At 37.7% G+C, this 21,994-nt stretch overlaps 1 protein-coding gene across 1 annotated transcript in view; it reads right to left on the bottom strand.

Annotated features, from left to right (window-relative positions):
* The window catches only part of LOC122792408 (kinesin-like protein KIF28P), a 1,102,337-nt gene that overhangs the window by 198,388 nt on the left and 881,955 nt on the right, over positions 1-21,994 (bottom strand). The window contains exon 17 of the mRNA XM_044060197.1: positions 12,540-12,814. Coding sequence (XP_043916132.1) covers positions 12,540-12,814 — 275 coding nt within the window. The remainder of the gene's footprint in view (positions 1-12,539; positions 12,815-21,994) is intronic.

The following is a 21,994-nucleotide window of genomic DNA, read 5'->3' as shown; positions in this document are numbered from 1 at the left end:
CACACACATACACACACACACACGTGTGTGGGTGCGTGTGTGTGTGTGTGTGTTGTATGTATATCATGTACATCTATAATATATATATATATATATATATATATATATATATATATATATATATATATATATATAAATAAAATATTCAGGACCTTATTCCTGTATGCCACCAGTCAGTATGCCACCAGTCAGTGGCAGCTTATGGAAAGTAAAAGATTCCATGGCACTTACTGAAAAGAGTAAGGGACTCCTAAAATTGAAAGAAAATAGCACAATTACAAGAATTATAAAAAAAGCACATATAAATCAATAAAAGTAATAAATAAAAGTAAAACCATTAAGTTTGTTCACTTCAGCCTTTGACCCATAACCAAAATTTAATTTTCTTTAACAATGTATTTTAGTCCCATTTCATATTATTTAGTACTTCTCCAAAACTTTCTTTCTAGTAAAAAAAAAATTAAGCAAGAAAAATACCTTCCTACTTATATTATCTATACAGGGTTAAATTTGCAAAAATTATCTTGTTATAGTTCAAGTAATAAAACTGCTTAGTTTCAAAAAATAAGTAATTTTTTAAAAAATGCCTGAAGTCTTGGACATTTCATCAGTAGAGTATGTAGTATTGGTTCTTCAAATTCATGATTTGAACACTTTCTTTCATTATAACATGTGTATTTCATTTCTCCTTCAATAGGTAATTTATCCAGTAACAGCCTCCACAAAAAAGCACATTCAACTATTTGTCTAAATCTCAGTCTCATAGGTTCATAGGTTCATAGGTTCATACTAGGCTATCTGCCATAGGGCATTTATAATCCTAGCCAGAGTGTGTTTGGTTTTCGCCACCCATTTTAAATTAATTTTGCTATGCCCTTTTTTGAGGTTAGTATACTGTGCCTCTGTCTAACAGTGACACAGAAGTGATACCCGGGGTAAACCTATGATCTCACATCCACTCATCAAGATTCCTCTTGAAGAGAATCAATGAGGGACTCTGCCTAACCTGGACTGGGATTTTATTCCAGAGTGAAGGGAGCCTCTGGGTTATGAATCTGTCCCTCCAGCATGTCCTCTTTATTTCAGTGCTGAGGTTCAAGTCTCTCGAGCGCGTAGCTCGATGGGATTTGGATTTTCTGAGGTGCAGCATGTCCATTAATTCCGGGTTGGACATGGCTTTATACGTCAGGCACAGATCGCCTCTGAGCAAGCGGTATGCCACTGAGTAGAGCTGGAGTTTCTTTAACCGGGCAGCATATGGCATCTGTTTGAGTCCTTTGATCCTCTTGGTGAGGTAATTTTGGGGTCTTTCCAGTTGCTGCAGGTGTCTGGTAAGGTACATCCTAAAAGGGGCATTGTACTCAATTATGGGCCTGATGAGGAATGAGTAAAGAGGCACGATGACCTCCCCTGATCTAGATGTGAATCCCTTCATGAATAGGTGGGCTATATAAAATGTTTTTCTAACCACTTTGGCCACGTGGTTGTCAAATGAGAGATTGCTATCAACTTGGGTCCCCAGGTCCCTAATTACTTCTTCTGTACTTAATGGATTACCACCTATGTGGTAATTTGTGGGCACTTTGTTTTTGCCAAAGGGATGACTATACACTTTTGGCGTTTAGCTTGAGGCCATGGCTCTGGCACCAGTTGTCTGTTTCTATGAGGCCCTTTTGGAGGATGCTTGTGTCGGCTGGAGAGTCGATTATGGCACCCAGTTTGCAGTCATCTGCGAACTTGGTCAGCCACAGTCCTTCCGTGTTGGCCTGTACCTCCGAGAAATATATACTGAACAAGAGAGATCCCAGGACTGAGCCTTGTGGGACGCCACTTGTAACTGGTTTGGAGTCTGACATGGCTCCAGCAATTCTAACCATGTGGGTTCTGTCCTTGAGCCAGTTTGCAACCCATCTAGTGATATAGGGGTTTATATTTAAGCTGGTGAGCTTATCTATAATGCCCGAGTGGGGTATTGTATCGAAGGCTTTTACGAGGTCCAGGTAGGCTGTGTGGACCACCTTCCCCTCGTCAATGGCCTTGGTGACTGTTTCAAAGAAATCAACCAGGTTTAAGAGGCAGGATATGCCCTTAACAAAGCCGAACTGGGTAGGATCCAGTGTCTGTAGGTCCCCAATATCTTTATTTATGAGGTCCATGATGATCCTTTCCATAGCTTTGCAGACCAAGCTAGTCAGGCTTATGGGGCAATAGTTTCCAGGATCCGTTGAGGCACCACCTTTGTGGAGAGGGACCACTGTTGCTGTACACCACTCTTTGGGTACATATCCTATAGTAAGGCTGAGATTGAAGAGTAGTTTTATGTTTGGGTTTAGCTCTTCTTGGAGTTCATGTAGGACGCAGCCCGGGACACTGTCTGGTCCCATTGATGCTGTGTATTTTGCTTTGGAGAGGGCAGCTCTGCTGGGATAGATATTTGCCCTTTTGATGGGGGGGGGAGTTTGCGCTGAACCTGTCAGCTAGGATGTTGGCAATGTCTGTGGGTTCAGTGTATTTTTTGTCATTTTGGACTAATTTTGAGCATATCTGGGAATTCCCACCCAGGTTCCTAACATAACTAAAGAAAGCCTTGTGATTATCCTTAGTGTCCTGTGCAATATTTCTCTCGAAGCTGGCCTTAGACGATTTTATGAGTGCCCGTAGTTTTTTGCTAATACTGATCAGAGATGCCTTCCCTTTTTGGGATTTTGCTCTATCGTGTAGTAGCTTCCTCCTTCTATTGTATAGTTTGTTTATGGCTGGGGTCCACCAGACAGGATGTCTGCCTTTGGAGGATTGGGTCTTGCTTTTAATTGGGATTGCATGATCCATGCATTCCTGAAGGTGTTCATAGAATGCGTTTATAAAGGATTCTGCGGTCTGGGCCATATTTTCTACAGGCCCGGGGGCTTTGAAGGATTCCACCTTGGTTTTGAGGAGTGTGAAATTTGCTTTAGAGAAGTTTTCACTGTGGTTTTCAGGGCAGGGGGTGGAGTCGGGATGTGAATATCCAGTGTGATTAGTTTATGGTCTGATCTTACCAGTGAGGGATACACTTCTGGTCTGGAGCATAGAGTCCACATACATTGTTAATACTTTCAGGCAGATCCTACCAGGGATCTAGCCAGAAAAAAATCCTATAGTTCTACATGTCAACACCATCTAGTTTTGGTAAAGAAGATATGACATTTTGCACTCATTTATTTCCTGAAAGACCACTGACTGCTCCCCTTTTCACTTACATGTTTTCCTTTCAACCTGACATTAACAAAAAAGTCCTTCATAGTTCTGAAAAAGCATTTTAGCCAATGAACTCACTGTATCATATTTTAGTTTAGAGTAAAAAAAAATCAAATAAACCATAGGATTTTTTACCTAAACCCCCTTCTCAGCTGTGTTATATACTATTCATCTTTCTCTGGAGTTTAACCAGGATATCCATATAACAAAAAATATAACCATGATCCCCATATTATAGACAAAAATATCATTCTAACAGTCTTTTTTCCAACTTATTACATAGTGTATAAATGCTTCCTAAATAATTTAATTGCCCCTCCCAAAAACCTGAATGAAGAAATACTCCTTGTTTTACAATGTCAATATATGAAATTTCCATAAATCTGCAATATTTTTGGAGAATTTCCATTGTTCACTTATACTAATACCCTCTCAAAATGTTATAACTAACATTCATACAACCCTCATACTGAAAGGAATATCTCCTGCAGTTGCCACATCCCATCACCTTAAGAGCCCAGAATCTACTAGAAACTAAAATAACCAAATCATCCACATAACTCAGGAGAACAGGGAGATACACGCCTGAAATAAAATATCCTTGCTTGATGTATAACAGCTAAAAGACCATTCATAACCAGGCATTTTAGTAATGGGTTTAAAGGCAGCCCTGTTTAACACATATGTCTACTTTAATCTACTTCTCTATCCAACCATCCACAGCAGTTTGCACTCTGCATGGCCCCTATATCCACTAAATAATTGTCTCAGTTTGTCTGAGAGCCCATAATATCAAACAGGTCCCATATATTTTCTGTCTTACATCGTCAAAGGCTTTTATCACATCATAAATGTCCAACCTCCCTTCAATGTCACTATCTATAGTCTTTTTATAGACACCTTCATTAACTTATCACTTAAGACATAAAATAAACACACACATATTAATAGAAAAAATATTAACAATTTTCATTTCCATGCATAACACATTACATATGTTTTCTTTCTTTTTAACAATTAGAATCCACTGCAATTATATAAATTTCTCAATTTATGCCTTCCATTAGGCTTCACACCTCCTCCTGAACATTTTTCTGCATGCATTGTTTTCACAAACTCCTTTTATTTCTATGTAATTTGCACTTTCCTTTTTCTGAAGATTCTACCTCTGATTCTGTCTCCTTTACAACATTTAGTACTTCAATTACAGTTGGCTTAGATTTTGATTTATATTTTCTAATAATCACTTTTTGGCAGCCCACAGAATTACACCTAGTAAGGCCTTACTATGTCTAGACAATTCAGATTATGTGTCTCAGCTCAAAAGCATCATCTCTTTAGTTATGTCCATTCAATCCCCCATTTCTGATGGATTTCAGGGAATTTTTAAAATTTACCAACTCATTACACTCCCAAAAAACATGTTCCCACTCACATCTCTCTTTCCCATCACACCTCCAGTAGTTGATATTTACCTGAGGAAAACCTCTAAACTGGGGTATAAAAATACCTAAGCAAATTCTTCTGAGCATATATCCTAAACCTTCTGGACTTTATTGCATATTTGGAACCATACAGATGAATGTTTGTAAATTGCCTTTCCAGTATCTGTTCCCAATCTTTTCTTCCTTCCTCTGATTGGTTCTTATAGTTGCCATGATATATTTATACACCCTACTAATTAACAACAGTGTCTGTTCTAGACATGAATAAAAAACTCTACCAGAGCTGGTCTATCATTTCACAATCCCCTATCTCTTTCTCTTTGCCTGTACTCTGATATTAATCTCTGGTAACCAGGCAGACTCTAACCTGCAGTCCAAACTTCTGCTTGGCCTCATACTAATCTATTACCTTTCCCTCTCTAGTTAATTGCTCTTCATACCTTGGCTCCTTTGTCAATTTTCTCTAGTAAAATCCAGTTCCCTCTTTCTTATTTTATGTACCACCTACATGTAGTCATTCCCAATGGCAAAATTTCCTTTCTCCATTCCCATGTTGACTTAATTCTTAGAATACTTTCTGCTACTTTATCTTTCTTTTATCAAGAAAATTATTTATTTTATGCTATGGCCTGTATGCCATATACACCAGAACCTAAAAGCTTCTACAACAGTTTCCCATGTCTATCCTGTATTATTCCCATCAAAATCTTATCGTCCACAGAACTTTGGACTAACAGTCTCCAATATTCCAACCTACATTTATCTCCCTTTTTCTTCCAAAGCAGTTTAATTAAAGCCCTACATATTTCATCACACTACAATCACGTCTTTCCATCCATTCAAAACAGCTAGAAAATCAGGTCTTCTCAGGATTGTCCAAATCTTTGAAAAGGCACAACTTAAACCATCTTCCCATGATACTGGTCTATTACAATCTATATTTGTCGTCCATTCAATTCTTCCATTGTAAATGGTTTCTGCAGCATACCACTATCAACTACATTCATTTCAGGAACTGAAGAAAATTTATATAAAGATATTGAGCATAATAGGAAACCTTTTTATGGCTACATAAGATGTGGAAGGAGTAAAGACATACAGATTGATAAACTGTGTATAGATGCTAAAATTTAGTCTTAGACAAAATAGATTAAGAAATATTTTTACAAAATCTTATGCAAAACAGATTGGCTCCACAAAGGGGGTGATAAGACAGCCTAGTGATATCCAGATAACCCTATATACTGGAATCAAATTGGATTATATTGAAGAAGAACCACACAAACTGGATCCAAACAAAGCGTAGGGAGGTTACAGACAACAGTTCCATTATATTTATTATTTACTAGGTTGTATAAATATGGGAGGTTGTATAAATATGGGGAGATTCCTCAAGATTGGAGACATGTGCTTATTAAACCTGTCTTTAAGGGAAAGGGGAATCGGACAAACCCAGAGTCATACAGACACTTAAGTCTACTTTCATGTTGTAAAAAAATAATGGAGAGAAAGTAATATTGGATAAGTTACTGTTAGAATTGGATAGATTGGGACTTGAAACCATATATCAGCATGCATATGTTGAAAATAGATCTATTACCACCTGTAACATGATGTTCTATAACAATATAATAACAGCTATGAATGAAAAATTGTGCTGTGATGTAATGTATATAGATTTAACCTCAGCATTTAACAGAGTCATGCACAAAACACTGATCAACAAATTAGTACAACTAGGCATTGATGTAATCTTGATAAGATGGACAGCTGCATGGCTTACAAATAGGACATGGCAAGTATCATACAGCAATTGGACAGGTGAAATTCTTGGTTACAGTCAGGGTATCCCACGGGGCTCTGTCCTAGGCCATTATTTGTTTAGATTTATTTTTCAGACCTAACTTTTTCATTGGAGCTGTTCTACAGCCTATATGCAGATGACCTGAAATTGGGTCAACCGTAAACATGTGTTACTGATAAAGCTTGCCTGCAAAATAACTTGACTAAATTGACCATTTTGGCACAGAAGAATATGTTGATAAATACTATATTATACTAATACTAATATTATTATATTATTAGAAAACACTAGTGTATAACTGCCACCCCCACCTTCCTTTAATCCTCTAAATAACACAATCAATTTATATTTTAAAAACCCCTCTTCTGTAAGTAAAGTCTCTAACTTTCCTTAATGTCAAGGTAAAATCATGCAATATCCTCTACAAGTCTTGACCTTAATGCTAACTTACCTGTGTCTGCCATGAAGATCGCAGTTAAAATCTTTGAGAATAACAATAATCACATTGACATCTAAATACTTTGGTAATTCTTGAAATACCTCTAAAATTTCCTTTATTCCAGTTCTACTATACACCACAATTACTCTAAGTACCTGTCTATTAATATGACAATCCAGAATAGCAACCATATCTAATCTAACAATTATAACATCCAAAAAACGTATCCTTGTTGAATGTGTCAACACCACAATCCCAGAACATTTCTCAGCCCTAAACTCCAAATAACCTACCTCCCTCAACATGCCCCAAGATCATTCTTTTTGCATATATGTCAACTGTCTTACATCTAATGGGTACATAATATCTCTTCTAATGGCCTTACACCACCTCAAAGTTGCCAACTTCCTTTCATCAGGATATATATTATGTTGTCGAACCGTAACAAGTTCGAATGCCATATTGTCAAACCAATATGTTTGAACTTGGAAAAGTTTGAACGTTTTAATGGGGATTTCCATTCAGTGTGGAAAGGGAAGATTTCCCTTTACTGCATTGTAGTGCGATCTCGGAGTTGGCATATTTAAAGAGCTAGGGGTATTTGGGGCGCAGCCTTACAACTGTCAGGTAGGTTATTTATTTATTTATTTATTATGATGTTTCCGATCTTTTGAAAGTTCAAACTTATGGGTTTGACCATATGGCGTTCAGACTTTTGAAAGTTCGACAATGTAATATTAACCCCTTTCATCATTAATTGTCCTATTAACATCCAAGGAAGGAAAAGAACAATTCACTCTTTACATTTTTAGTGTCCCTTTTTTTTAAGTAGTTCTTTCTTCCTTTTCTTTAATCTGTCATTAATAGTGGTATCATCATCTTCACTGTCTTTCTCAGTGTTATCCAAATTAAGTGATTCACAAGAAATAATTTCCCTATCTTAAGACCATGCCTGCAAAGTATCCCTTCCTCCTCCTCCTCACCCGCCTCACTTTTGGAAAAATTTCTTTACTCAGATCCATTTTAAATAAACCCTTCTGCAATGTTGAAGCAGTATCATGGACAGCATCTGTAGAAACCACATATATAACTACCATTGGTGTGGGTTTTGCAGACAGTGTACATTCAAACCAACATCTGTAGAAACAACATATACAACTGCAAATGGTGTGGGTTTTGTAGCCAGTGTACATTCAAACCAAAATGTCCTTTATCATTGCATTTTGCATACTCCATAACACAGTTTTTCATCCTACTCCAAAGCTGTCAACTTTGCTGACACTATTTTCTGTTACATGCACTAACAGATAGTTATCAGTCCCACAAAAATAACACATTTCTGGTTGCTCGCTATATTTAATTCTTCCACACATTTCCTCAACATATATGACTTGTGGAATATGCTGCACAATATTATCCTTTACTCACAAAGAAACCTATATTTTCCCAATGCCCAGCTCAAATATCCCTCATATTAAACAGTTTTTGAATACCACATAGAGTTTTGAAACAAGGTACAAAATAATATTAAACTTCATCTTCAGTCAAAATGTCTGTAATAAACTAAACAGTCATTTTGTTTCTTCTAGACTGAAGTAGTACTCAAAACATTTTCTCATTGCAAGGATAATTATTTAGTTTACCAACCAATCTGTGAAAAAAGTCAGTTCATAAAGGGAAGGACTCAAAACTCAACTCAAAAAATTATTCCTGTCCTAAATGACTGAGCAAACTTATGTCTGAAACAGAAACAACAAAAGGCTTAACCATAGTATATCATTTTATGAAATGGTCAATACTTTTTCCAGTTTTGGAAGAAATTCTCACAATAGGATGCTTCCATAGCAAACAGCTCCATTCTACACTTTGCTCCACTGCTGGGGACATTACAGTATAACTTTTTAAAGGCACTGCAGGTTCATCGTGACGCAGAAATGTATCATCTGGCAAAGTGCTCTGTCCCTTGTCTGTCAGCCTGAACCCTGCAGCAATCCCATCCAACTTTGATCCTTCCAACTGAGAACATCCAAACAAGATAAGGCTTGAGAATCTGACAGTGTAGCCTTAATTAATAAGCAATGGAGTTCCAGAGAAGGTAAGCCATCACCTGACAACATGGATACTAAAACATCAGCCTTACTTTTCACATTTTCAGCAAGTACATTAAAATCCATAATTTCTGTTTGGTCAGCCATACATATATATAGGGTCTATATTATAAGAATGAAAGCTTAAAATGGCGAAAGCTCTAAAGATCTAAAACGTTAAGTTTGAAATGTCACAGTTGGCCAACACATGCAAATATAGCAGTGACGTAAAGATGTGTACATTATGAATTATTCATGTTTACCTTAATTTTAGTGCAATCTCGGAGTTGGTATATGTAATTAGCAGGGCACCCCCCACAGGGGGGTGCAGGGGGCACAGCCCCTCTGCAAAAAATTAGAGAAAAATTAGTGTATGTGTGTTAACTGGTTTGTGTTTGGGAAAGTGCTGTTTTGGTTAAGTGTAATTTTAGAGATTTACTGTTGGCAATTGGTATGGTTACATCATTTACTTTACAAACAGGAAGGGTTGTAGCATATATTTAGGGTGTTCATTACAAGTGAAATTTACTGTGTTTGCAGTTCATGTTCAATGTGGCAGTGGGGGATTGGTGTTGGACAATTAAAATATTTTGAGTATGTCGGTTTCAACTTTTTCAGCTTTCGCTTATAAGAGCGTTTGCTTAAAAGGTGTCAACAAAAATGTGTTCGACATTTTAAGCATTTGTTCTTGTAATATAGATGCTTAGCATCTATACATTTTCTTCTGGTTAATACAGACAGGGAGCAGCAATTGATGGGTGAAATGTGATATTTAAAGGAACGAAGAAGTATGGAAATATGAAAGAGGGAAAAGAAATGGTAAACAAGGAACTGAACATTAATGAGGTTGTTAAAACAGAAAATTATGGTATAGCAATACTTTGTAAACATGTTATATGTTATATCCTTGGAATGAATTAAAAAATGATGTAAAAAATGCAATAAAAAATAGATGGAAATGTTTGACATCTTTTATGAAATGGGATATTCTGTGGAGAATTGTTCTTTTTTTTGGAGAAGTTACCAGTTAAAAGTAATATGAAATATAAGGTACTGGATGAAAGAAAATGTAATGTGTATAATGAAGAAGAAACAACAAAACTTTTGCTTTTAGAATGTAAAAAGTGAACAGTTTTAGAAAAGCTTTGACAGGAAATATAAAGGAATTCATTTAAAAATAGAATGATAGATGCAATATTATATGGAAAATATGACAAAAGGAAAATATGACAAAAGAAAAATGAGACAGAATTCTGTTTATAGAAATCTGGAGATTGTGGAAAGGAAGATGTGATGGATTGTTTTGTAATAAAACAGAGATGATAGGGATAGGCTTGAGGATATAAAAAGATGGCTGTGGAAGAAAGGATGGGGGATAAATAAAGACATTTAAAAAGTAGTTGATGTTTGCTTAGAAAAGTGAATTTATTTTGGTTCTTTCTTGAGACGATGAAAATGGAAATAATTGTTTTCTTTCTGTGTGCATTACATGTTAAGGTTTAAAACAATGGAAAGAAATGGCAAGCTGTATGTTAAATTACGAATACGTAAATAATGTATAGATGTGGAATTAGGCACCATAGGATCTCTTACAGCCACCTGAGCTACCAGCAGCTCAAGCAGATGAGACCTTAGATTAACATCTCATCCAAATAATGATTCAGTCTGGAGTGTGATAATTTCATTGCTGTTTTTAGTTCATCACCAGTTTCTTTCACGTCATGTATATGCAAAAGTAATAAGGAATCAGGCAAACACTGACATATCAACTCAATGTCATCAAGTATCAATACAGCTGATTACTATAACATCAGGAAACCAGCATTACCAAATAACTATACATATTGGCTGAAATGTCTGAGACAAGTGTACTTTACTTTCTATTACAGAAATAACAGAGAAAATAAAAAATAAATAAAAGGGAATTACACTTTACATCTTATCACTTTCTGACTTATCATAACAACTGCTTTTTGTATATTTAACTTTTATCTGAAATGTCATTCTACAGTCTTTACTAGAAAATATATTGAACAAGTTAAGTGCATTTTCAAGAAGGAAATAGCATATTCATGAAGTCATTTACAAGATAATTTCACTACTATGGAGACAACCTGGTATTAACTTGTACTCATATCATATCATATCCTATCATATCACACCACATCACATCACGTCATATCATATAATATATCATTTGTATGTCTCCAGTTCCAGTGTAAACTTTTCCAAGTTTTTTTTTTCTTTTTTTCAACCGATTTGTAGTACTTGCAGGCTGGATAAAAATCTAACAAGGGGTCAGTCTGATCATTATCATATCAGATCTCTATCTACCTTTCAGTACTATAATTACTACATTTCTCTACTCTGGATGTATGTTAGTTTTTACTGGAATATAGTCTGATTTATATGAGGCACATTTTATATATATTTTCATTTTTCTGTATGAGTACTACAGGGGCACTTCTCCTACAGTGAAGTGGGTGTAAAATTTCCCACAGGAAAACATGCATTCTGTGTTCTTTTAATTGAAAGGCTATTTCAAATATTTTACCTCACAGTTTTAGTCTCGAATGCCTTGGTCTTGAAATGATCAACTTACATCCTTCTTGCCCTCCTCCATTTGTTTATTTATTGATTGATTTGTCTTTTGTTGACCAGGTTATTCCCATTAGGTTAGTGACTTCTTTCAAGGCAGAAACAAGGTGATATTTATTATACTGTATTTATTAATACACTTAATGGTTTATTACTAACTATAAGATATTTCATTGCACTTCTATCAATTTCTTTTTCCTCCATGTTAGGTTTTCTGTAATTATAGTGCAGACTTTAACTATTGCCTTAGTAGGTCTCTCAGTTGTGCTCTAATCTCTAGCCATTTTGTGGTCTGTAGATTATATATATATATATATATATATATATATATATATATATATATATATATATACACACATACACATATATATATATATATATATATATTTATACACTAAACATCAAAACATCAGCACTGAGAAACTCAACAACTATTTATTTTTTATTTTTTTAACATGAGGCTCTCATCACCTGTCATAAAAAATTGATTCATATTTCTGAAAGCCTATGTTTTGTTATTGGGTATATTGACATGCAGTAGTAGGCAACACTAAATGCATTGGTTTCATCTGTTTTGTCAGTGTGCTATAGAATAAACAAATAATTTCTTATTTAGATGTTATATTTTGTTAATGTCTATCATGACCACAGTAAACACCAGCCCTAAAAATAATGGGCACATTCGTCTAGTTTGCTAAAACATTATTTGTTTATTTGCTTAAATAGTGGTAACAGTCAAAGTGACTAAAATCAATGAAACCTGCAATGGAGAATACAAATGTTGAATCTGATAATTAAGGAATACATTATTCAGTTTAACAATTTAAAAATGTAATCAGATGAAGAAAATATGCATCACATCACTATGAATGAAGGCATTTCCAAATTAGGCATGGCAGAAACAATCATATCAAAAGTAGAATACTTACTGTCCTGTGCAAGAGCAAGGATTCAGATGGATTTGCAGGACTGCTTCTACCTTGCCTTCCCAGTTAAGGAACTCCACCTGTTCTTCCACCTTTATACAGTACGCAAGCGGCTGCAACCAGACATGGGCAGATCCTAAACAAATGGCCTCTACTGGGTCCCAGAAAGGGTCATACTCTTTGTCCACTCTGGTACATTCTCCATCCAGATAGTGCTGATAGAGTTCTTCCATCAGGAATTTTCTGTTGATAAATTTGGCCTTTGACCACACCCATACCTACAATAATATACAGATACAAATTAATGTTTTCAAGTGTTCCTTATACTAAATAGTAGCAATACATGCACACTTATTCATTCCATTTCTAGCAGTAGTTGAAATGCTGACATAACAAATTTGAGTGCATATTTTTTTTTATATTGTATGTAGTTTTTCATCCTTCATCTATTTTTCAGATAGCTCATATGTTCTGCCAGAATGGCCACGATTAACTTTCAGAAGCTCATTATTTCTGCATTAGTACTTGTGGATCTGTGCTATTGCTTTATTCATAGGTTCATAGGTTCATACTAGGCTATCTGCCCGAGGGCATTTATAAGCCTAGCCCATAGTTTTGTGGCTTACGCCACCCCTTTAGTTTGGAGAAACTATGCCCATTACTTTGGTGTGCCTCTGTCGAGCAGTGACACTGAGGTAACCCCTGGGGTGTATCTGCGATCTCCCATCCATTGGTCAAGATTCCTCTTGAACAGGGCCAGCGAGGTGCTCTGCCTCACATAAACCGGGATTTTGTTCCACAGCATAGGTAGTCTTTGGGTGATGAATCTATCCCTCCAGCACGTCCTATTAATAACCGTGTCGAGGTTTAAGTCTCCCGCCCTTGTGGCTCTGAGGGATCTAGATTTTTTGAGATGAAGCATGTTCATCAAATCTGGGTTTGACATGGCCTTGTATGTCAGGCATAGGTCACCTCTGAGCAAGCGGTAAGCAACTGAATATAACTGGAGTTCTTTCAGTCGGGCAGCATAACACAGATTTTTGAGAACCTTTATCCTTTTGGTGAGGAACTTTTGTGGCCTCTCCAGCTGCTGCAAGTGTCGGGTCAGATACATTCCGAATGGGGCATTGTACTCGATCATTGGTCTGATGAGTGATGAGTATAGGGAGACTATGATTTCCCTTGATCTAGATGTGAATCCCTTCATGATAAGATGGGCAATGTAGAAGGTCTTCCTAACTACTTTAGCAATATGAGTGTCGAATGAAAGGCTACTGTCAACCTGGGTTCCCAGGTCCCTAATAACTTCTTCTGTGTTCAGGGGATTGCCACCTATATGGTAGCTAGGGGTAACCTTATTTTTCCCGAAGGGTATGACTATGCATTTCTTGGCATTTAACTTTAGGCCATGGCTCTGGCACCAGTTATCCGTTTCTGTGAGACCCTTCTGAAGGATATCTGTGTTGGATGTGTTTTCAACTACGGCCCAGTTTGCAGTCATCTGCAAACTTTGTCAGCCATAACCCTCCTGTGTTTGCTTGTACTTCAGAAAAGTAGATGCCAAACAAGAGTGGGCCCAGGACTGAGCCCTGTGGGACACCACTTGTGACAGGCTTTGAGTCTGACATGGCGGCAGCAACTCTGACCCTGTGGGTTCTGTCACTCAGCCAGTTTGCAACCCATCTTGTAATGTATGGGTTTACATTTAAGTTGATGAGTTTTTCAATGATACCCGAGTGAGGTATTGTATCAAAAGCCTTCGCCAGGTCTAGGTAGGCTGTATGGACTGCCTTTCCCTCGTCAATGGCCTTGGTGACTGTTTCGAAAAAGTCAACCAAGTTTAAAAGGCATGATCTGCCTTTGACAAAGCCAAACTGGGTTGGATCCAAAGTCTACAAATTCCCTATGTCTTTATTTATGAGATCCATTATGATCCTCTCCATGGCTTTGCAGATAAGGCTTGTCAAGCTAATGGGACGGTAATTTCCAGGGTCGGTGAAGGCACCGCCTTTGTGGAGTGGGACCACAGTCGCTGTGCGCCACTCCCTGGGTACGTATCCAGAGGTGAGACTAAGATTAAACAGCTGTCCTAACTGTGGGTTTAATTCCTCGTTGAGTTCATGGAGCACACAGCCGGGAACACCATCAGGTCCCATGGATGCTGTGTTCTTTGCCTTGGAGAGAGCAGTTCTCACCTGGGCGTTAGAGATGTTTGGGGGGGCTACAATCATTTGGTAAAGATATCTCTCCTTTAGGGGGGGAGGGGGGAAGTTTGCACTGAACCTGTCAGCCAGTATGTTGGCAATGTCTGTAGGATCAGTAATCTTCACATCATTTTGAACTAATTCTGAGCATATCTGGGAGTTTCCTCCTAGGTTTCTGACATAGCTAAAGAATGCCTTATGGTTGTCTTTAGAGTCCTTAGCTATTTTTCTCTCAAAATTAGCTTTGGATGATTTTATGAGAGCTCTTAGCTTTTTACTTATAGTGATCAGCGGTGTCTTACCTTTTAAGGATTTTGCTCTATCTTGTAGTAGCTGTCTCCTTTTGTTGTAGAGTTTGTTTATGGCTGGGGTCCACCAGACTGGACGCTTGCCTTTGGTACAAAGAGTCTTTGTTTTGCTTGGGATTGCCTGATCCATGCAGCCCTGCAGGTGCTGGTAGAAGGCATTTGTAAGTGATTCATCGGTTTGAGTAATGTTAACCGCCGGCTCAGGGGCCTTAAAGGAGACCACACTAGTCTTTAGAAGTGTGAAGTCGGCTTTCGAGAAGTTCTTTACTGTGGTCTTTTCATTTCGGTGGGGCGGGATGAGGACCTCCAGCGAGATTAGTTTGTGATCAGATCTCACCAGTGAGGGGTATACTTCTGGCGTTGAACATTGTGCTCCCATATTCGTGATGATGAGATCAAGTATGTTTTCTCCTCTTGTGGGGATGGTGACTAGTTGTTCTATGGCATTTGAGTTTATGAATTCCAGGAACTTTTGGGCTAGAGTGTTTGGGCTTGAGTAGTGTTCCCAGTCTATATTAGGGTAGTTGAAGTCACCTAGTATGATGGTGTTCGGAGATACATTTATCCCCTCCAGTGTTTTCAGGAAGGCCATATGAGGTTCCTGAGTTTGCGAGGGTGGCCTGTAACATGCTACAAATTGCAGAGCAATCTTGCCTATGGTTAATTGCACCTGGATGGTTTCCGATGCATCGTGCGATGCCACCAATCTTGAGGTGTGGGTGTCCTTGATGAATATGGATACCCCTCCTCCTTTCTTGGTATTGTCCGGGTTTTGGGGCGGAACGCATGATATGAGGTAAAACCTGATAGTGCTGGGGTGCTCTCAGGAGCCTTGAACCAGGTTTCTGTCACAGCACAGACATCGATGTTCTCCATACTGAGAAGGGCCTCGAGTGCGTGCATCTTGAGGTTGAGACTTCTGGCATTGAGCAGCATTACCCTTAGTTTTTTTTCTTTGTTTTGTTCTAGGGTGGTAGGTTTAGAATTTGAGCCTTGCCTAAAAAGGCACTATGGGGTGGCAAGAGCCTTTGCCAAAATCTGGAATCCCAGGGTGACAAGTGCAAGCCGTCCCTTGAAGCAGCGTGGCTTGTCCAGCATGTCATCCCAGGCAGACAGACATTGGATCCCCTTTGAATGACACCAGAGTTTAAGCCAATTGTTAAAGCTGATCATCTTATCTCTGTATTGTGGCATCATTCTTGGTGAAGGTAGGATACTGCTCAAGGTCAGGGTCATACCTGCTTGGGCTACATAATCAGAGAGCTCCTCTATGTCTCTTTTCATGTAGTCCAAGGAGGTGCGTCTCAGGTCGTTAACACCAGCGTGGACAATGATTGAGTCGTACTTGTACCTGCTGTTGAGAGACCTGAGTGCATGCGTTATGTGGCGGATTCTAGCACCCGACAGGCAGCTTACTGTGACCTTCTCCTTACTCAGTCTGGTGAGCGGACGTCAGTGTGTCTGACTATGGAGTCACCAATGACTAGTGTGTCTGGCATTGTGTTTGGCCTTAAGGACTGTGACTGCTTGACACTCTGACTGTGTGGTCTATGTGTTGCAGGTGTTGTGTTCTGAGGTGGTAGTTGTTTGGGTGTCTGCTTTGGTGGCCTCTGCTGTTTTGGTAGATTTTTGATCAGAGCCTCCAGTATGTCTTTGTGTGTTTATGTGTATGATTTGAGGTTGTGATGGTATTATGTGAGACTGGGTCTATAGTGTGTGTGGTTACCTTCTCCTCCTGTCTGGTCATGCCAGTCCTATGTTGAGAGAGCTCAGCCTCCAGTTTGGCCGTATAGTTGCATCTCTCGCATGTATTTGTGTTTTGTGGGAGGAGGAGAGGGTTGTCTGTGTACATGAGGCAATTGTAACATTGCCTCAATATTCCCAGGTTCACCAGCTGAGCAGGAGAGGACATTAGCAACTGATCCCTCGACATGCCAGAATGAATAGACAGAAAAACTTAAGAAAAGGTTCTGGGGGATGTGGGTGACCGAGAAATGGGGTTTGCTTTTTTGGGGTACTTTCTATAACAAGAGTTCTGTATCGAGGTGATAAGTACTGTAGGAGCAAGTGCTTCGCTATACAGATACAGAATAGTCTACTTGGGAGTCAAGTAGAGATAATTTATAGTTGTAGGATACACTAAATAGAACAGTAGTATACTTTGAGGAAGGTAGTTTTAATGGAAAATTTGAAGAGTGGACTTTAGGTAGCCCTAATTGTTTAAATCTGATTAACCGGCGCTGCCCTAGTGTGCAACGGTAGCAGCTCCGCGCTAAATCGTGCTAATGCGTGCTTTATAGCAGGGGGCTGGAAAAAACAGGAAATGACCCAAAATGGCCAACAAATTACTAGTTGCTGCTTCTAACCACTCCTCTGAGGACAAACAAGCAGCTCAGTATTCCCCACTCCCACTGGTGAGTAAAGAAACTACCTCTGGCCACACAAGAAAATGGAGGAACACAGAAACCAAATACAAAGCCCAGGGATCAGCAAAATCTGATCACTGGAACAACTAGCTAGGAAAGTTTAGGAAAGGAGAAATATTTTTTGTTTTTTTTGTTTTTGCAAACAGACAGAAAAAATGCAGTAAATGCTTTGTTTTCGACTAAATTGCTATCAAAGGCTGGTACACTTGAGTGTATTAGCCTGTTTGTTACTTTTAAGCAATACTTTAGCCCACAAGTGCAATCAACAATATAAGCTCACAAAAACAGGAAAATAAGGTAATAAAACAGTAATATAGGCACAAACAGTAGTTGAAAAGCTCAAAAGATCGAAAAATGCAAACTAAAAAGTTTAAAAAATACTTATGATCAAGAAAGTTGCTTTTTCTGCTCTCTGCTGGCTTAGGAACTCTGCAGGGGACCACGAGGAGCTATGCCTAGTTCTCTAATTTAGCACCAAGTTACTACAATCAGCTGCAGATAAATATTTCTAACTAGATGGTAAGGAAGGAAACAAAGCTATAATCACTGTAACTACCTGGGGATTGTGTTGCTTCTTAATACCCTGGGATGCAGAATTAATTATAAAATTACCGTGTTTGAAAAGTAATCCTTTTGTACTTACAACTTAAAAATGAATCCCACAACCCTCCAGGTTTAAATGAAAGAGTGTCTATAATACCTGTCCATAAAATAAGAGCATCCAAGCTTTGAAAGGTAATGATATCGTTATACTGATATTCTATAGATAGATACACATATATTTACATATTTTAAAGATGGCAATAGTAATTTATACAATTTAGTAGCATTTTATTGAGTGTTACAGCTTTCCATGACATTTTATTTTATTTTAGTTTATTTTATTTTAAGCAGTTTCTATACTGCATTCATAACAGGACAATTTTTGATGCTCTAGGAACTCTTCACAATATAGATACAGTGGAGTTTTTGTTTTTAATATAAGCTTCATATTTTTTACTTTATATTTCAAAGCGTTTTACACACTGCTCTTACTCTATATTTACTATAGGGAAATTCTTGAAGTTTTGGTTTTAATTATTTTCTTATCTACTTATAATTGAGGTAGGGAGAACTTGTGTTTTTAAGCTAATGTAAATATTCTTTACTTGCATACTCATTTCATAGTTCAAAATGTATTGGATCCTAGTTAATGAATTATTCATGAGTAGGGTTATTTATTGAGGGTGTGGTCATACTGTGATCAGTTCAGTTCTTGTAAGTTGTAAAAACGAAAATGCTTTATGGTGTAATTTGGTGTTAAATATTTACTTTGGCATTCATTAATCTTTTTTTAAAACACCATACTGTGTGTATTATCTCTATGCCGTTTGCTCTCTGCTTTTAATAAATGTCTTGATCTTCTGAGATGGGCATTCACTGAGATTTAGAATTTAAAATACATTATGGAATTAAAATGTAAATCCTGCTGAGAGTTGCACTATAACAAGAGAGTTGTTCCCTTAGCCACGAACAGCACAGGCTGCTCACTGTTTAACATAATGTGGAATTTAAAGTACTGAAAGAAAACACCGCACAGAGTATAAAGCAAACATTTTTCTTATGAAATAATTAAATTACTCAAACAAGTATTTTGGTAATTGTATTTATATATTTAGGTACCTGTATTCACCTAACTTTAAAATTCATTAGGTCATTTACTGGTCTACTGTCATTTTCCTGTAAAATTTCATGGCTGTTAACACCAGAGGTTAGGAATGCTGCTAGCAAAATATTATATTTTACTAACTTGAATATGTGTTCACCATTATACTAGAAGGACTCTGTAGATACACTGAAAGTGCTTCAAATAGGCTTAGAGTTTGCAGGCATATTATCTTGTCTAACTCATCTGGGAACATTACTGAAACACTTTCTAATGTGGACTGGCTACCTATGTGACCTTCATTTCTCTTTCACCTATATCCTACTCTGGTCATTGCCCAAACTTCTCATAAAGACTAGCTACATCTAGTCAACACCACAGTCTTCCTCAGAGTCCACTGTCACCATCACCTCTAACATGCCTCCCCGTAACCTTTGCCATGGAGAAAAGGCTTGATCAAACTGTGTATAAACTCTGAAGTAAAGTCCCTAGTAGTCTTAGATTTGTGAGGAATTATTTTGGAGACAAACTTTTCAGCCATTATAAACTAATCATTTTATGTAATGCTACAGGATACAGCTGTAATTGCAAGATAGAATAAATATCTTCACCCACTGTTCAGCTTAGTCACATCTTTAGTACAGACAAAACAGATGTGTTTTTTAACTTTTGAGTAAAACTTTGTTTCTGATTTTGTACTGAAAAACCTTTCTTTACATTAATTTGAATTTATTTATTATAGCTGTTTACTTACTGTAATAGTCTTTTTTGTTGTTTCCTTAGTGTACTGTACTTAATGACTCTATCTTTGGTACCCTAAATAAATCTACATTGTGTTTACAGTACTACAACATCTGACTGAAACCTTCTGCAAGATGTCTCTCTTTAAGATAGTTACCAGCTTTCACAGTATATCCGAAAAAAGAGAAGAGTGTTGCTTTTCTCTGAGGCCAAGGCAAAATCTGATGACTTATTCAGTCAGTAATAGCTAGTTACTGTTTGCTAACAGGGTAGGTAGGCTGGTCAACTGAACCTTTTCAACCATGACTGGAGTTCTGAAGAGGAACAAGAGACCAATACATAGTAACAATTTACAGCAAAAACAGCAGTTACAAGCAGGTTGTACTTTGCATTTCTAAATTTACATATTCACAAGTGAGTCAATATAATGACCCAGTGGTCTTCAGCAAATTGATTGTGCTGACAATTTATCAACGGTGCCCAAATTACTGTAGTGAGTTTAACAGTGCCATTTAAATGTTTATCCAGTGACCCTAAGGAACCTGCAATTATTTTTTTAGAAAAGATAATCCCCAAGATTTAATAAAATCCATATAGGCACGGTGTAGAGCATACACAGAATGTTACCATGTCTGTGTATACGATTCCTCCTCGGCACCATGCCATTCATACTAATGATAGCATGTTGCCGAGGGAGAGCCGAGGAACATGGTTATTGAATCAGTGTAGGTAGTTTAATGATGTGTCCGCAGATGAGTAAGAAACTTCCTGTACTGTCTAATTGTTTTATTTTTATGTTACTTTTAAAAAAAAAAAAAAAAAAAGAATGTTTGCACTGCACGGTGCGGAGTGCAGCACTGCAAAGTGGTGCCCACAGATAAGATATCAGACACCTGCCAGAAATCTAAAATTAGAAATCAGATGTATTTAATTATTTATTTAAATGTCATGTTTAAGCATAACTGAGTGGGTTTACATGGCATGGTGCTCAGCATTGCGTATAGGTAGCTCTGAGGTATATGCAAAGATATAGCAGAATTCCTGATATCCACACAGCTAAATGGGTAGAGTTATGACCTCATGTGCAGTAGGTCCAGTGTTTGAATACATGGAAGAGAAAATAAGTATTCATTTAATTATGGCCTGCTCTGCTCCGCTAAGCTCTGCTCAGACCTGCTAAAACCTGCTAAGCACTGCATAAACATGGTACTGTCTGCCAATGTTTATGCACTGCTCAAATCTGCTTGGCTGGTTTGTGCACTGCTAAGCACTGCTAAGTATACAGTTATGTGGGTTTTTGCACTGCTCAGTTATAGCCAACTGTATTAACTCACCACACTACACAGATCTTAATTAAAATAGCTGTTTCCAGCAAAACATACTCCCCCGGATTCACAAACCCTCCGTGTAAGACTAAATAAGTCATACTCAGAGACTGCAGTTGAACGGTATGACATCAGCATGCCATGAATATTCATGAGGGCATGCTGACTCCACTCCAAGTCTAACACAGACCGTGCAGGAAAGCAGAGAGCGTGTCTGACTGCCGAGCAGTCCAAAGGTCCACACCCCTGCAAGTGTCTGAATTTTAAAATGTCAACACACAAGAGCGAGTCCGCTGAAATGTCCACGTACCCAACACCACACTCTCTGACATTGTAAACCCCCAGCACAGTTATAAAAAGTAAAACTTTAATTTTTTTTTCTAATTCCCAATATAGCTGCCCGTATTTGTGCATGTGTGCGCGGGTGTGCCCATTGCTTAGCTGCAGTTAGCAATCTCGACATGGAAGAGCATAATAAGGAATGTTTATGCAAATCACGCCAAATAGCAATAGTGTAGTGGTAGAGCCTTCGCACAAAGAGAGGGCATTCACAGTTCGAGTCCCACCACTCCTATTCCTATTTAATGTTTTAAATTAGTATATGAAAAATACCCGACATATATGATTAAAGTTTTACTAAACAGCATTGAAATGGCCTATTTATCAGTGAACAAAATGTATATTTATAAAGGATCCTGCCATATAATTACCCACAGTTAAGTAACGCTTTACCCAGCGCAATATAGGTGCCTGTAGTTAAGCAGCGCTTTATCCAGCGCAATAGAGGTGCCTGTAGTTAAGCAGCGCTT

This window comes from Protopterus annectens, chromosome 1.part2, assembly GCF_019279795.1.
Source record: "Protopterus annectens isolate FY-2018-M chromosome 1.part2, PAN1.0, whole genome shotgun sequence".
NCBI lineage: Eukaryota > Metazoa > Chordata > Ceratodontiformes > Protopteridae > Protopterus > Protopterus annectens.
Note: the sequence above shows the minus strand (reverse complement) of the source record. Positions and strands in the feature narration are given on the sequence as shown.